The 16,590-nt window shown below is 40.9% G+C and overlaps 1 protein-coding gene and 1 long non-coding RNA gene across 12 annotated transcripts in view; one reads left to right on the top strand and one right to left on the bottom strand.

Annotated features, from left to right (window-relative positions):
• Positions 1-11,484, top strand: part of LOC136705281 (uncharacterized) — a 23,866-nt gene extending 12,382 nt beyond the window's left edge. Inside the window, exons 2-3 of the long non-coding RNA XR_010804046.1 lie at positions 11,108-11,247; positions 11,378-11,484. This is a non-coding gene — a long non-coding RNA (uncharacterized lncRNA). The remainder of the gene's footprint in view (positions 1-11,107; positions 11,248-11,377) is intronic.
• fam13a (family with sequence similarity 13 member A) overlaps positions 1-11,522 on the bottom strand; it is a 77,547-nt gene extending 66,025 nt beyond the window's left edge. For 9 of the 11 annotated variants that reach the window (XM_066678708.1, XM_066678711.1, XM_066678717.1 and 6 more), the window contains exon 1: positions 3,174-3,459. In XM_066678708.1, coding sequence (XP_066534805.1) covers positions 3,174-3,459 — 286 coding nt within the window. Of the gene's footprint in view, positions 1-3,173; positions 3,460-11,398 lie in introns of those variants that run through there. The other 2 variants (XM_066678714.1, XM_066678719.1) reach the window with 1 other exon arrangement.
• Positions 11,523-16,590: the final 5,068 nt, after the last annotated feature.

The raw sequence follows: 16,590 nt of genomic DNA, 5'->3' as shown, positions 1-16,590 counted from the left end.
CAATTTTTGAGTCGCCAATCCACCTACCAAAGTGTGTTTTTGGAACTTGGGAGGAAACCGGAGCACCCGGAGGAAACCCACGCAGACACAGGGGGAACACACCACACTCCTCACGGACAGTCACCCGGAGGAAACCCACGCGGACACAGGGAGAACACACCACACTCCTCACAGACAGTCACCCGGAGGAAACCCACGCAGACACAGGGAGAACACACCACACTCCTCACAGACAGTCACCCGGAGGAAACCCACGCAAACACAGGGAGAACACACCACACTCCTCACAGACAGTCACCCAGAGGAAACCCACGCAGACACAGAGAGAACACACCACACTCCTCACAGACAGTCACCCGGAGGAAACCCACACAAACACAGGGAGAACACACCACACTCCTCACAGACAGTCACCCAGAGGAAACCCATGCAGACACAGAGAGAACACACCACACTCCTCACAGACAGTTACCCGGAGGAAACCCACGCAGACACAGGGAGAACACACCACACTCCTCACAGACAGTCACCCAGAGGAAACCCACGCAGACACAGAGAGAACACACCACACTCCTCACAGACAGTCACCCGGAGGAAACCCACGCAGACACAGAGAGAACACACCACACTCCTCACAGACAGTCACCTGGAGGAAACCCACGCGGACACAGGGAGAACACACCACACTCCTCACAGACAGTCACCCGGAGGAAACCCACGCAGACACAGGGAGAACACACCACACTCCTCACAGACAGTCACCCGGAGGAAACCCACGCAAACACAGGGAGAACACACCACACTCCTCACAGACAGTCACCCAGAGGAAACCCACGCAGACACAGAGAGAACACACCACACTCCTCACAGACAGTCACCCGGAGGAAACCCACGTAGACAAATTTACTAAATCACCAGACTTTGCACCATTTACCTTTTGAATTACTTTTCAGTGAAGAATTGTGGCGCCTGCTCAATAATTATAAGTACACAGCAAATTCTCCAGTGTTAAATCAACACTATTAGTGTTGTCTTAACAGTGGGAGTGTTAAATAATTACACTAACAGTGTTAATTTAACACTAATAGTGTTGATTTAACAATAGTGATTTTGCTGTGTAAGTTTGAATATAAATACAAATTCAAAGGCTGTGATAGGCCGGAATGTTCTGAAAGTTCCAGTGAAAGTTTATGGTCCAGTTTGAGGTCATGGATTAAGCCTAGGTTTAGAGTTAACTGCCAACTCATGCCATGAGCATTAATATTTTCTTTAGACAAATATGTCTACGCAGAGGTGGAATCTCTGTTCGGCCTCTGCTAGGAAACTAGCGCCATGTTATGTTGTACCGCCATCTAGGGGAGAACATGAATAACTGCAGCCTATGTGGCTGTTCAGTGATAATCTTCAGACGAAAACACCCTATAGTACCCCGTTAGCACCTCCCTGACAAAAAGTGACAATTTACTATGAGTCATTTCTTTAAATAATGGGATATTCGCTCACCTTGGAAACAGCACACATGCCAACTGCTACATAACAACTAATCTACAACCCACACAGTGAGCAATGTGCCAGTTGTGATAAGAGGATCAGGTGACGGGCGTTTGTCAATAATGCACAACTGAAAACAAGACTCAGACAAGTGACTCAAGTCTTTATCACTGACATGAGGTCAAGTTTCCTCCCCCTTGTTTTGACTACACATACACTGGCCAGTTTATCAGAAACCCCCATTAATTCTTCGCTCCTCATAGTATCACTGTTAGGTTAAGAGTGGTCTGATATGAAAAATTGTCCAATGAATGTTGGTCTTGGTCTAAGAAACAAATAGAGGACAGAAGGGCTAGACAAGTTCAATATCAATATTGAAATTCAAATGTTTTAATGACAGTGATATTATTTATAAACACATTTTCAATATTTTAATATACATTATTTACAGCATCTGTCACCGACTGACGGTCATCACAGGGCGCTGTCATCAGTTTTGCACTCAATTTAGTATTTAGCATAAAAATAAACATACTTACAAAGCCAAAAGGTTTATGTTTGATAGTGATGTCATGTTTCTTGTTTGTTCTTTGAAGTTTTTCAGTGGATTATATACTGTTCATTGTCCAGCCCTTAATGACAGCTAACAAAATTAATTTATTCATTCATTATCTGTAAGCGGGGCGGCACGGTGGCGCAGCAGGTAGTGTGTCGCAGTCACACAGTTCCAGGGGCCTGGAGGTTGTGGGTTCGATTCCCGCTCTGGGTGACTGTCTGTGAGGAGTTGGTGTGTTCTCCCCGTGTCTGCGTGGGTTTCCTCTGGGTGCTCCGGTTTCCTCCCACAGTCCAAAAACACACGTTGGTAGGTGGATTGGCGACTCGAAAGTGTCTGTAGGTGTGAGTTTGTGAGTGAATGTGTTGCCCTGTGAAGGACTGGCGTCCCCTCCAGGGTGTATTCCCGCCTTGCGCCCGATGATTCCAGGTAGGCTCTGGACCCCCCGCGCCAGTCCTTCACAGGGCAACACACACACTCACACCCGGAGGAAACCCACACAGACACAGGGAGAACACACCACACTCCTCACAGACAGTCACCCGGAGGAAACCCACACAGACACAGGGAGAACACACCACACTCCTTACAGACAGTCAGGGAGACTCACAGGGAGAACACACCACACCCCTCACAGACAGTCACCCGGAGCAGGACTCGACCCCACAACCTCCAGGTCCCTGGAGCTGTGTGACTGCGACACTACCTGCTGTACCACTGTGCCACCCCTAACAAAATTCAGTCTTATTTAAATGCTGTCGGTGTCTGTACACCTTACCAATGTTATATAAAATTTTGAAAAGTCCTTTTAAAATTATACTGTTGCTGTTTATATTGACCGCATTCTCTGCCTTCAATAAACTTAAATATGACCTTGCAAGGTTTAGCACCGAGTTTTGATTCCTTTCTTCAGATTAACATATTGGAAAATATAAACATTAAAGTTTTTTCAAAATACTTATACAACTGAGTAAATAAGCAGTATATGTTTTTAGTGTGTGCAGCTGAGTGTACTCCATATAGAATGATGTTACATATAAATAACCAAAGTGTCAAGTGACCAGTGAATGATCAGTGATTCTAATAAACTGAACAATGATTGTAGAATGAAGATTCCCCCTTTACTCACCATGCTGAATGAGGTAGTCCACCATTTTCCTGACCACCACAGGCACTCCGTCTGTCACCAAGCCCAGCTCACTCATTTCTAACAGGGACACACCAAACACTCTCTGGGCTCCTGTGACCATGGTGGAGGTGGTGGTGGTGGTGGTGGAGTTTGGCCACGGCTTCAGCATGGGCAGCTGCACCATCTTCTTCATGTCCTCCCGGATCTGCACCGCCGCCTTGTTGTGCTTGGAGAAACATAAGAGAGGAGAACAGTCAACCAAAGGCACGACTCTCCTGGACCTCATCTCAGCGGTTCCTCGTGCCACAGATCTCTCACGAGGCTCCTCTGGGACTTTAAAATGCTCCTACTGTGACACAACAGACTGCCGAGGCATGGATACAAAAGGGAACTAACCTGTCCTTGTGGCTACGTCAAGACACTTGTTGCTGTGCACCTGTATCTAAGGGAATAGGCCAATGCAAGCAATGGCTAATAGCCTTCAACAACCAAATAAAAGACAGCTGACACAGCTTTCAGACACAGTAGGCAGGGCTTAGGTGAGAAGGAAGGACACCATTAAAAATGTGAACAAGATATTAGAGTAGGACAGAAAAGAGTAGAGTAGGAAAGATAAAATTCAAATTAAATGTAATAAAAAAAATTAACACAGCAATTCCCAGTAATTCCCTGTAATTTTCACTCTTCTTTTACTACAGTTCCATTCCTACGGTTTAGGTTTTTCCCAAAAAAAAAAAAAAACCAAAAATAAACCTGTAGGTATATTTTAAGTAGAAATACACAGCAAATTCTCCAGTGTTAAATCGACAACTATTAGTGTAAACACCCTCAGCTTGTTTCAGTTTAAACATTTATATTTATAGTAATTATGACAACTTCCTGCCACTTTAATTACAATATTGGAAATCTTAGCTAACTGTAAATAAATAGAAGTACTTTACTCACTCAAATCAACATTTTTCAGGAGTCAAATATGTGTAGATTAATGTCCAAGACTTGCTTGACTTTGAAAGAAAATATGTTTTTAGATAAAAATGCTTTTGTTTAAGTAGGTGCCAATACTGCTAAGATTATTAGCGTCCCCTAACTTCAGCCACCTCCCCTGCTTGTGACAGTCAAACGAGACAGTTGCTACCACATTCGGTGGTTTTGAAAAGTTCACAATGAGATTACGTTTGTCCTGTGTTGGTATCCGTACTCTACATGTAAGGATTACAATGGCGGTAGATTTTCCCCTCAGAGAAAAGGAAGCTAACCGCTAAGCTAACTTTTACACTGAGGGAAATATCTGTCGCGAAATGGAAATGTGTTGCAGTTTTGCACACAAATAATTACAACACCGTTAGAGATACTTAAATATTGTTTAGATATGTGATTTCTTTCAAGACTGATGTTTAAATGCCCTACTAAGGCTGGAACTTATGTTTTATTGTTATACCCAATGCATTTGGCGAAGAGAGAGAGCGGAATTACACCATATACGGCAGTGGCTGGAATCAGGGGACGGCCGGAGTTAGGGGAAAGACTATATATATATATATAATCTTTTCATATCCACATACACAATAAAAGAATATAAACAGCTTTCTTCAGGTCTGAGGCAGAAATGCAGCTTTAGACGTATTTAGGCCTGTCTCTCAAAGATGAAACCTTCCTGTTTTCTTTGTGTCTTTTAAACGTTTTTAGATAAAAATGCATTTTCTCCAATTAAACAACCGCTGTATTTTACGTCACTAATTTAATATTTATCGACTAAATAATTATGAACGTAGCGCTACTGTTACGTATTCGCGGTCAGCTGTGTCTCAATAATTTATTGATAATTGTAGATCTATAATTCTTTTTTATTTATTAATTTTACATTTTCTAATTCCATTACGCTGAATCAATGTGGCAGGGGTTCAACTCCAATAAACGTTATAAACATGGCACAAGAGTTTACGGTTGTGTTTACATTTAATTATTTAAAACAGAGAAATAAATCCAGTATTGGTGCTCACTGTGTGTTCACAAATGACTCGAGCATAACCTTACTGGACTGTGTAGAATTGTTCTATATTTTAATCAAACCAGAGATGTTAACAAACTAAACAGAGCAGAGTTTGAAGTGGTGTCTGTTAAAGCTTGAGTCATATGTTCGATTCAGTCAAATAATTTAGTCATGGAGAAACGACTCTCAGAGACTTGGTTTCAGTTCAAATGACTATTTAAAGCTGTTCTTAACAACATACAACAAACCGCGATTGTATTCCACCTGTTTTTGTTTCCAAACCTCACTCACTGACATTGCATGTCTCATAGTATCTTAAAATAAGTAATTATTATAATCATACATAAGATTTAAAATATCCTATGCCAATCCATTAGAGCTTCACATAGGGCCCACCTATGTAGTCAAAAAAGTGTGAAAAACATTTTGAGTTTGTAAAACAATACTCACAAATTTAACGGACTTTGTAACTGCGTTTGAGCAACTACAGACAAGTAAAACTAAAATCCACAAATGTACTGGAATGCACAAATTTAAAACAACAACAACAATAATGATAATTTAAATTCACAAATGTGTAAAAAAAAAGATTTGCATTTGTAAATGAAGTGTTGTGAATGTGTGAATCAGTTACTTCTCAAATGGCTTAAAATATGCAAGAGCAAACCTTTTTAAGGTTCCAAATGTGACAGTGGGAGTTTTTGAATGAGGTGGAAAAAAATCCACACATTCGCCTTCTCTGCTGCGTGTGCGAATCTCTTTTTTGCAATTGCGGATTTAAGACCCTGTTTTGACGGCCAATTGATGGACCAATAGGAAAGCTTTAGGTGGACCAATCAGATCACTGATTTGTTGCTTTCCACCAAAAGAACCCACCACCCTCCAATCCAGCTTTACAGTCCTATCTTACTCTTTAATCCACACGGGCCTCCCTGGTGACTAAAGCTATTTTACTACTACAGCCACTTGTCAATGCATTAACCTATAGCTGTTTGATTTCCCACAAACATGCTAAAACCCTTAGCACCTGATTATGTCTCCATGTATAATGACCCTGTGATAAACTAACTTTACAAGCTGATAGAATATGCTTTAGCGTGCAAACCCCTGCACATAATCCACCACTAGGGTCTTTACTTACCCACTGTCCAAAATTATGCGGTGTTTAAGGACTTCATAAGTTGCTCTCAGCAAAAACTTAATATGACTTGCCTCCATCACCCACAACTCTTGCCAGGAAATCTTTTGCTTCTCTAGATTCTCCCATTGAAGCCACTGGCCTAGTTTTGCCTGTGACGCTGCTGTTGCACACCGTGTCTCCTCTTCCTGCTCATAAAAAGAAAAGTCATAATTTGCCTTCTCTCTGGTGATGTGGCCTTACTAAAAGCTTTCCACGAATCACCTGACCCAAGGTCTGCTCTTCCACATTGTACTTGGCCAATCACATCCTTTCTAGTTCTAGTGAGCTCCTGGCTACCTGCACAGCCACTTTCGGATTCCACTTCATTCCTGTTTATGTGATTGGCTCTGCTGCTTTTTCCACTGCATCTTTTGATCCTGACAAAATCATCTCACAACTCACCTTTGCACATTTAAATTTCTCAACTAAACTTGTCAGTGGTAACTCCAGTACCCCTCTCCCACACCATGCTACGCTACTTAAACACTGCAGCACCCCTAGCCATTTCCTTATGGCCTTGTTAATAACCATTTCCATCCCCTCTACTTCTGTGATTGAAACATCATAAACTGTCAATTGCCACCTAATATGAGGCAGTAAGCCAAACTGCAGACACCACAATTTCAACTTCCCTTGCAAACATGATCTATCAATGCTATTAACAGCCCTCACCAATTCAGCTTTTAGTCCCACAACTTGTTCTGTATCGTTTAGCGCTGCACTCTACCCACACTATAATAGTACGTTTATGATAAAACATTTTATTTTTTATTCTGATGAAATATATAAGCCAAAAGATTAACTGTACCAACCAGACATTATTTAAGTTTGTTGTGTTAGTTATTTAGTGATTTTTGTGAACAATTTTCATATTACATTTTCCTTGATTTCATGAACGTGTCCTGAGTCATACCTTGTTTTTCTCTGACAATCTTAGACAGGTCTCACATTATAAACATTACTTCTGTGTGTGACTTTAAAGTGAGTAGAAATTACTTTCTACAGTGACAGACACTCAAGAAATTCTAAGAGCTATTTCCATGTCTACAAGTTTCTCATGACACATAATGCTTCCATATATGATCAAAGGGTCCTTTGTTGCTCATGTCTTTACTGCGATATCAAAGCACACGTGACAACTAGACACCACTCTTCCACAAAAAAAGAAAAAACAAACAAAAAAAAAACCCCACACCCACCACACATTTCCTCACTGAATGAGAGGAAATGCACTAACATAAAGAATCTCTTGTGTTAATTCAGGGCCTGTTTGCAGGCCTTGCTAATTGAGATCTTGAACACATACTTAATTGTGCTGCCTATCCATAAAAAACCATCCCATATTTCTGTAGGGCAATTAAATCTTCTTTCCCTTGTTTGTCATTCACAGTGATTAAAAACTTATTCATGCAAACATGCATATGCACACATGGACACTGCATATCAGTTAGTTACCAGGTTGCCATTCATTTTGAGATAACTCAGCTTCTGATGTTGACAGAGTGAAAGACATTTTATTCACTCAAAGATTAAAATTCAAATTTTAAGTGAATATGACAACATTAAGGCGGCACAGTGGCGTAGCAAGTAGTGTCTCGGTCACACAGCTCCAGGGGCCTGGAGGTTGTGGGTTCGATTCCTGCTCCGGGTGACTGTCTGTGAGAAGTGTGGTGTGTTCTCCCTGTGTCCGCGTGGGTTTCCTCCGGGTGCTCTGGTTTCCTCCCACAATCCAAAAACAGACGTTGGTAGGTTGATTGGTGACTCAAAAGTGAACGTAGGTGTGAGTGAATTTATGTGTCGCCCTGTGAAGGACTGGCGCCCCCTCCAGGGTGTGTTCCCGCCTTGCGCCCAATGATTCCAGGTAGACTCTGGACCCACCATGACCCTGAATTGGATAAGCGGTTACAGTTAATGGATGGATGGATGGATGGATGACAACATTAAGGCAGGGAGGTAACAACATTAGTTAAGATATCACATTTTGTAAATGTATTTAATTAATGTAAATTTGCAAGACAATTTCCACTTTAGTCCTTATATGGCATTATTAGCGTTTAATGAACATTAGCCTATGTACAGTAGCAGCTTGTCTTTCTGGAGTGTAGTGGTAGCTCCACAGATGGTGATGTGATGACTAAAAAGGGTATCCTCTCAAAGATGGAGGATCTAACAGGAGGTCAGTACGTGTCTCCTTCTGTAAGCCTACCCTTACTGCAAATGCATAAAAAGAACCCAAGTAAGAAAGAACCCAATGGAAAATATTTTGTCTGTTTCATAGAAGTATGAACCAAACTATGTGGGTTTACTGGTGTTTTTTTTTATAGTAAATAATAGATACATGTGCACTGTAAATCTCGTAACACCTGTTTTTACATATGCTAAATTTGCTTACATTTTAATTAGTGATCTAGTAATATTGAAAAGTATTAAAATTCGCAGATGAGATGGGATTAACATGTTTGTATATGTAACTGAATGCGGCTTTCTGAAGTATGCTGCTTCTTAACTGTGTGTTTCTGGAGCTCTTTAGTGGTTCAGTGGTGCACTTGTTAATAACATAAGCCAGTCTAATACTCATGCTCAAACAGATGTCTTCTATCATACACGTGCACACACACACACACACACATTTCCCTGCATTGTGAGGAAGTTCCTTTGACTTTAATGGAACTTAAAACAGATTTATATTGATGTTTACATGCATTTTGGTGACCTGTCTTCCTAGGTAATGCCAATCATATGTGAGGTCATTCATATGTGCAGTAAGTACAATACAATTAGAAACTATCTACTCCTAAGTTTAGCCCCAATATCCCAAAAATACATTGACTTAAAGTCATTTAAATCATCGCTACATCGCTTACATCGCTTTGTCTATTTATCTATTTTAACTCTCTTAATTTAAGGGAACACAGTCTCCTTGAAAGTGTTTGAAAACAAACACACTCTCTCTCTCTCACAAACACACACACACACTGACAAAGAGTGAGAGGATCTATCCTCTAACTCAGTGGCTCAGTGACCTCATGTGCCATGACTCACACTCGGGTCAGCCCTCCAGACAGCTTTGAGTGTGTTCATTGACAAGTAAAGACTCACAACTCTCTGCGCTCCTTGGCGTTCTCCTTGACAATGCCCTTTAACTACGACTGACACCACTCTCTATTGTTCTCAGAGAAGAAACAGATTACTTTCCTAACCCTCCCCCCTTCCCTTGGTGTTAAAACTGCTCTTACAACATGCTCCCTACCATGTTGTGTTGGGAGTACTGAGTCACACATGACTGCTGCCACTCATCTCTGACTAAAACACACTAGCAGGTGGTATTTTACACTGACAGAGTTGTTCAGTCTTCAAGGACTTTAGGCTTGGTGTGTTTTTGGCATCAAGGGGGCACTTGCTAGTTTTTTACAAGCCTAATTACCAAATTATTATAATATACTATTATAGTGTAATAATAGTTATTACATTATTTATCCTAGTAAGCAGTCATTAGTAAAGGTTCAGTGCCAATGGTGCCAACAAAAAATGAAAGTAGCGACATCATTGGACATTAAGCCAATGATATTTTGTAAATTTAGCATTAACTTAGCATCATGTGGAACAAAGAGAGTTCTGTTAATAGCTGTAGATTATATATGTCTCTGTTTGTAATGCTAAGACATTTTAGAAGAATCACCATTACGTCTCCTGAGCCACCAATAACCAATGTTTGAGCAGTAACATTTTTCACTGGGGAATCTGTAGCTGATGGGGTTCAAGGAAACAGCTAATTTGGAAGATGCTAATTGTGCTAATTGGAGGCTAATTGTGTTTAAGTCACTGTTAGCCTCGTTAGCATGTTTGTTCAATGTATTCCTTTAAGAATATAAGCTGTTTTTGTACTTTTGGAAGGACCTTCTGATTTATTCCATGTTTTTCCTGTTTGTTGTGACTGTTTGAATGTTGGCCTTTGTTTTGTCTGTGATAGTTTTCAGATGGAGTCAATTCTCAGTGTTTCTGCTCCACATAAGGTACAGCAAGCCTCAGCATGCTCTCTCTCTCTCTCTCTCTCTCTCTCTCTCTGGGTGGCCTAGGAGCAACTACAGCGACTCTAAAAAGCCTTCACCAACAGCTGCACTTCACCCTGCCTCTACATTTTGTACAATGTTTTACTCTACATTTACCCCATAAATATAGTTCCCTAGGAAAGATATTTTCATACACGGAAACTAATGTCTGGTACAGAAGTCCAAAACAGGTTATAAATCCAAATGTAATATGTTAAATCAAAAGAAAAAGATCTTTTGTGTCTGTGTGGGTTCTGGGTTCCTTCCTCTGCCCAAAGGTTCTTGCTGGTATAGTGGGTTGGATGTTCAAATGTGTCAACAGGTGTGAGTGTATGAATGACTGTGTGTGTGTGTGTGTGATGCCCTATGATGGACTGCTGACTTGCACCCAATGATTCCAGGTAGGAGCCGGATTTACTCCGACTCTGAACAGATTTAAGCACTTTCAAAAATATACTGAGAATGAAATGCAGTACTTTCGTTTTTCACACATTCACTGATTAAAAAGTAGTTAAAATTGTATTAAATATATCCATCCATCCATTATCTGTAACCGCTTATCCAATTTAGGGTCGCGGGGGGTCCAGAGCCTACCTGGAATCATTGGGCGCAAGGCGGGAATACACCCTGGAGGGGACGCCAGTCCTTCACAGGGCGTATTAAATATATAAAAATTGTAAAATGTATTTGCTAAAGGAATTAATGTGTGTTGCAGTGGACACAACAGCAGGGTTTTTGTAAGTAGAAGAGGCAAAAGGGGAAAAAATGACCAATGCCGGATGAGCCGAACTCAGGCCCAGGATGACAGCCAACAGCCATGTGCACAACAACACCGCAGGGCTGCCTGAGCTTAAGGTTTTCTTAAGGATTACTTTGTTTTCATTTTTTTCTCCTTAAGAAAGCCAGCACATATTAGTCCTCTCTCTTCATTCACTTACAACTCTCTCTCTCTCTCTGTCTGTCTGTCTCTCTCTCCCCCCTCAAGCCAGCATTCTTCCGTACTTACACAGATGGTGAGTGCTCCTGCCCCCATTCTTCTTCTCTTTCTCCTCTTCCCAGGAAGTCTTCAAAGAAAGAGTGATGAGTTCACCCCCTCATTCTCCTCACACCTCTTTCTGAAGCATTCCACAATAATAAACTCCACAAGGCAACAACATGGGGTTTAATCCATCGCTTGTCCATTCCAGGTCCACTGCGGAAGTGTCGGTCAGTCTGAAGTCAGACTGAGGGAAGTGGAATCCCTCTGGTTAGCCTCCTTCTCTCCAGACCTCCAGGATTAGAGCCTCCTATTGAAATCTGAGCCCTGCGGTGTGATTGGCCGGCTGCTGCGGTCATGTGACCACCAGGCTGAAACTTTCAAAGGCATGGGGGTGTAAACTGAAGGCCTTAGAACACAAGGCAGGGATGCACTGTATTGACTTTTTTTTTAAAGCCTGTATACATCATTTCTAAGTGACAATGAAATTTCAGGTCAACACAATTCTTGACAACATTAATACAGTAATGTGAATGAGAAGAAAAACAAATGAAGCATTTATTGCACTTCATATGTATGTAATATATCATTTCTAATGTATAGTGTACTGTTTGAATAATAATTTTAATAATTTGCAAGGAACTAAAGGCTGTTTTCAATTCTTTATGGTAAATATTACAATAAAATAAAATTCAACAGTATTTAAAGGAACTTTCTAATAACAGATAATATTGGACTGAATCATATTAAAGTAACATACAGTAGATTCAACATTTGCATGAATGTCAGCCCACTTTCACCCAGTTTTTCAGTGGTCAGGACCTCTACAGGACCACCACAGGAAAGGTGTTATTTATGTGGTGGGTCATTCACAGCGCTACAGTGACAACGATGTGATGGTGTGTTAGTGTGTGTGTGGAGCTAGTGTGGATCAGACACAACAGTGCTGCGGACGTTTTTAAACAAACTGAATTAGACCGTATATATTCACTTTACTATGTTTAATACAATTATTATTTATAGAAAATTTAAAAATAGCAGAGGCTATCAAGGACAAAGATGGAAATCCACTCTGTAACAACACTCTCTTTCTTTCACACTCTCTCTCTCTCTCTTTCACACACTCTCTCTCTCTTTCACTCTCTCTCTCTCTCTCTCTCTCTCTCTCTCTTCTCTCTCTCACTCTCTCTCTCTTTCACCCTCTCTCTCTCTCTCTCTTTCACAAACTCTCTCCCCTTCTCTCTCTCTCTTTCACTCTCTCTCTCTCTTACACTCTCTCTTTCACTCTCTCTCTTACACCATCTTTCTCTCTCTCTCTCTCTCTCTCTCTCTCTCTCTCTCTCTCTCTTTCACTCTCTCTCTTACACTCTCTCTCTCTCTCTCTCTCTCTCTCTCTCTCTCTCTCTTACACCATCTCTCTCTCTCTCTCTCTCTCTCTCTCTTACACTCTCTTTCACTCTCTCTCTTACACCCTATGTCTCTCTCTATCTCTCTCACTCTCTCTCTCTCTTACACTCTCTTTCACTACACTCTCTTTCACTTTCTCTCTCTCTCTCTCTCTCTCTCTCTCTCTCTCTCTCTCTTACACTCTCTTTCACTCTCTCTTTTACACCCTATCTCTCTCTCTATCTCTCTCACTCTCTCTCTCTCTCTTACACTCTCTTTCACTTTCTCTCTCTCTCTCTCTCTCTCTCTCTCTTACACTCTTTCACTTTCTCTCTCTCTCTCTCTCTCTCTCTCTCTCTCTCTCTCTCTCTCTCTCTTACACTCTCTTTCACTCTCTCTCTTACACCCTATCTCTCTCTCTCAGCTGCAGAGTTCTGAAAATGTACCATTTGATGCTGTCCTCTATCCAGTGATTGAATGCAGACACTCAGTGGTGGTTTCTTGTTTATGATGCAGCCAGAAGGACCGGAACTGACCACACTGTGTACCCCCCACACAGAGTCACTGCCATTGGGACGGCAAGAAAGTGGACCCCTGAGTCACCCTGGTACAGAAGAGAGAGGAAAGAAAGGGTTGAAGTGAGGTCGCAAGCAAGCAGATGTAAAAAACTGGACAAAATTTGGCCTCTGATTTTTCTATATTTTCTGCAGCCTCAACAGCACAAATCCAAAACATACAGTTTCTGGAGTAGACTCAAGTCTGTCACATCTTACCAAACGAGCTTTCGGATCCCCATTATTCACAAATGAAGCAAAGTACGCTAATGGGTACAGGACGTCTGAAACAGGGGGCCACAGTCATTCTGTGGGTCTGTGACCACAAACAATTCACAGAGTTTATATAACACGGCTCGATCATGAGGGGCTGTGGCAGCTTATGTAACACTGTAGAGCCCTATGAGACTGAGGGGACCTGACACTTGTTTTTATCTGCACTTGTTCTTCAACGTCAAGACTCCTACCACTGCTGTCACCACTAAACCTTCCATCACAGTTTCTGACAGTTTCCCCTTGTTTTTTTGCATTTATTGAAAGATGACTGAATGGGAGCAGCTCTAAACAGTGGGCTGCGCTGTCATCGACGGGTCAAAGCAGAGGAGCTACTCACAATTCTGACATTTTTCTGTTTAAAAGCTTCAGCTCTTGCTTTGGCAAAAAAAACATGCTTATGCAAATAGTTGACAAAGTTTATAATAACAAGTATAATAACAGTTGTAGGTATCAATGTGAATATAAACAAGAGTTATCAAAGCACTGAAATATGAATATCATTGGTACCACAACTGATGTCACATATAAAACCATGACAAAGACATGTGTAGGTGGGTGAGATTAAAAAATAAAACTTAATATAATTAAAAATAGGGCGGCACGGTGGTGCAGCAGGTAGGTGTCGCAGTCACACAGCTCCAGTAACCTGGAGGTTGTGGGTTCGATACCCGCTCCCGGTGACTGTCTGTGAGGAGTGTGGTGTGTTCTCTCTGTGTCTGTGTGGGTTTCCTCCGGGTGACTGTCTGTGAGGAGTTGGTGTGTTCTCCCTGTGTCCGCGTGGGTTTCCTCCGGGTGACTGTCTGTGAGGAGTTGGTGTGTTCTCCCTGTGTCTGCGTGGGTTTCCTCCGGGTGCTCCGGTTTCCTCCCACAGTCCAAAAACAGACGTTGGTAGGTGGATTGGTGACTCAATGTGTCCATAGGTGTGAATGTGTGAGTGAGTGTGTCTGTGTTGCCCTGTGAAAAACTGGCGCCCCCTCCAGGGTGTATTCCCGCCTTGCGACCAATGATTCCAGGTAGGCTCTGGACCCACCGCGACCCTGAACTGGATAAGGGTTACAGATAATGAATGAATGAATGAAATGAATAATTAAAAATTTAATTAGAATAATTTTACTACAAATTTGTGTTGAAAAGCACCTTCGACAACCACTGTAAAAAAATATGAATTCAAAAGTTTCTCTGCGAAAAAACACATTAAATCTGAATTGAATTAAGAGTACATTTTGAAAAATGTGTGCCATTCCATTTTAAGAGGGAAGGAGCCATTCCTGCTTTCAAGCTACACTTTGTTACCTTTGAAAATAACACAAGTATGTATCTAAATTTAAAATCCCCCTATATATTATCCATTGATAAAAAGTACTCAAATGATACAGATACATTAGACTGTAACCATTTTCCTGCATATTCATATCAATCTGTTATTTTCCATACTTGGCAGGAAGACACGAGCTCATCAGGCTTCTCAAAACCAGCGCAGATCACAGAGGGCCGGACTGTGTCTGCCCAATAGCTGGGTTTACTGCATGTTTTATATGGCACAATTAACAGAGGAGCCTGGTTTAACTGCTCAGATGACACAGAGAGTGCTGCTTCAACAACACCCTTTAACTTGTACACTGTACTATAATGCATAAGGCAGATACATTCAAATATAAACTTTCGGAATCCCTGTGGTGTCACCCAATCCTGACGGCTTGCCGAACCACTGGTCTCCTCCCATGCAAGCTTTAGTGGATCTGTTTCATGAAACAACGAATTAAACAGCGGGCCTTTATTCAGTACAAAGTGGATTCCAGAGACAAGTTTATATCTTTTTAAGCATAAGAAAATTGATGGATAACGAGATTCTAACTTTAGCTTTTAGCTTGTTATTCACCATTGATTCTTATGATAATGTCACAATACAATATCAGCGGTCCTAGCATTGATATTAGCTTTCTTTATTCACTAGTAAAAGAAAAAGATAAAACCAGCCCTACTCACCACAAAACAATATCACCACAAAAAGAAAAATATTTAACGTTAAGACCTATCACCACAAGGAATTTAACTAGCTTTAAACTTGAAAATGGTGAGGTACCACGTTAAAGACACTTTATTGACAGTTAAATCGGCTGTGAATAAACAGAGTTGTTAATTTGGGATGAATTAGAATGTATGTACAAAATAATTTATAAAACAGAATCTTGCAGGCTAGCACATAAAGCCATTATAAAGCCAGGTGGCGTCTGATGGCTTACAGGCTGTTTATTAATTCAGCTCAGCACAACAGATGCAGTCTCACATCATCACACACCATCAAACCACCACAGTAAGTAAAACCCAAAGGCTACAAATGGAGCAGACTGCTGCACTAGCAATTAGATCCTGATGGATGACAATTCACTACTTTATATGGCCATTAAATTGGCCTTGATTTATTTGTAGGTAGACAAAGCTTACTGCACCCACTTGTGTTATAGAGCAAACCCTGCTTACTATTGAGTAATAGATATTCTCATTTTTTTGGATTATTTTCAAAGGAAATGCTAACATCGCTAGTAAAAATTAGAACATATTGCTAGTTTTTAACCAGACTGTATTCCCAGTTAGCCATGTTGACAGGCTAATAATTAATATAAGATAGAAGCTAGCATGTTAGAAGCAGAATGTTATTTACTAGCATATATCTCTGTTAGCCATAAAAACATATCATCATGTCATCGCTAATAATTAATGAAGATAAAAGCTAGCCTGCTGTCAAAGAAAGTAGAAGAAACTTTCTTGACATGGCTAATAATGGATATAAGATAGTGGTGTTAAAAAAAAGCAGAATGTTACTTGATATTTACTAGCATATATCTCTGTTAGCCATAATACCATCACAAATAATGAATGAAAATAAAGGCTAATATGATGTCAAAGAAGGTAGGATAACTTTTTCTTCATTAGCTTACATTCACTGTTAGCCGTGTGAGGTAAAATATTGTAGCATTTTTGGGCTACATCCTCCATACCACTGAG

Source organism: Hoplias malabaricus, chromosome 8 (genome assembly GCF_029633855.1).
Source record: "Hoplias malabaricus isolate fHopMal1 chromosome 8, fHopMal1.hap1, whole genome shotgun sequence".
Taxonomy (NCBI): Eukaryota; Metazoa; Chordata; class Actinopteri; order Characiformes; family Erythrinidae; genus Hoplias; species Hoplias malabaricus.
The sequence above is the reverse complement of the archived record's forward strand: the minus strand, read 5'-3'. Positions and strand labels throughout refer to the sequence as shown.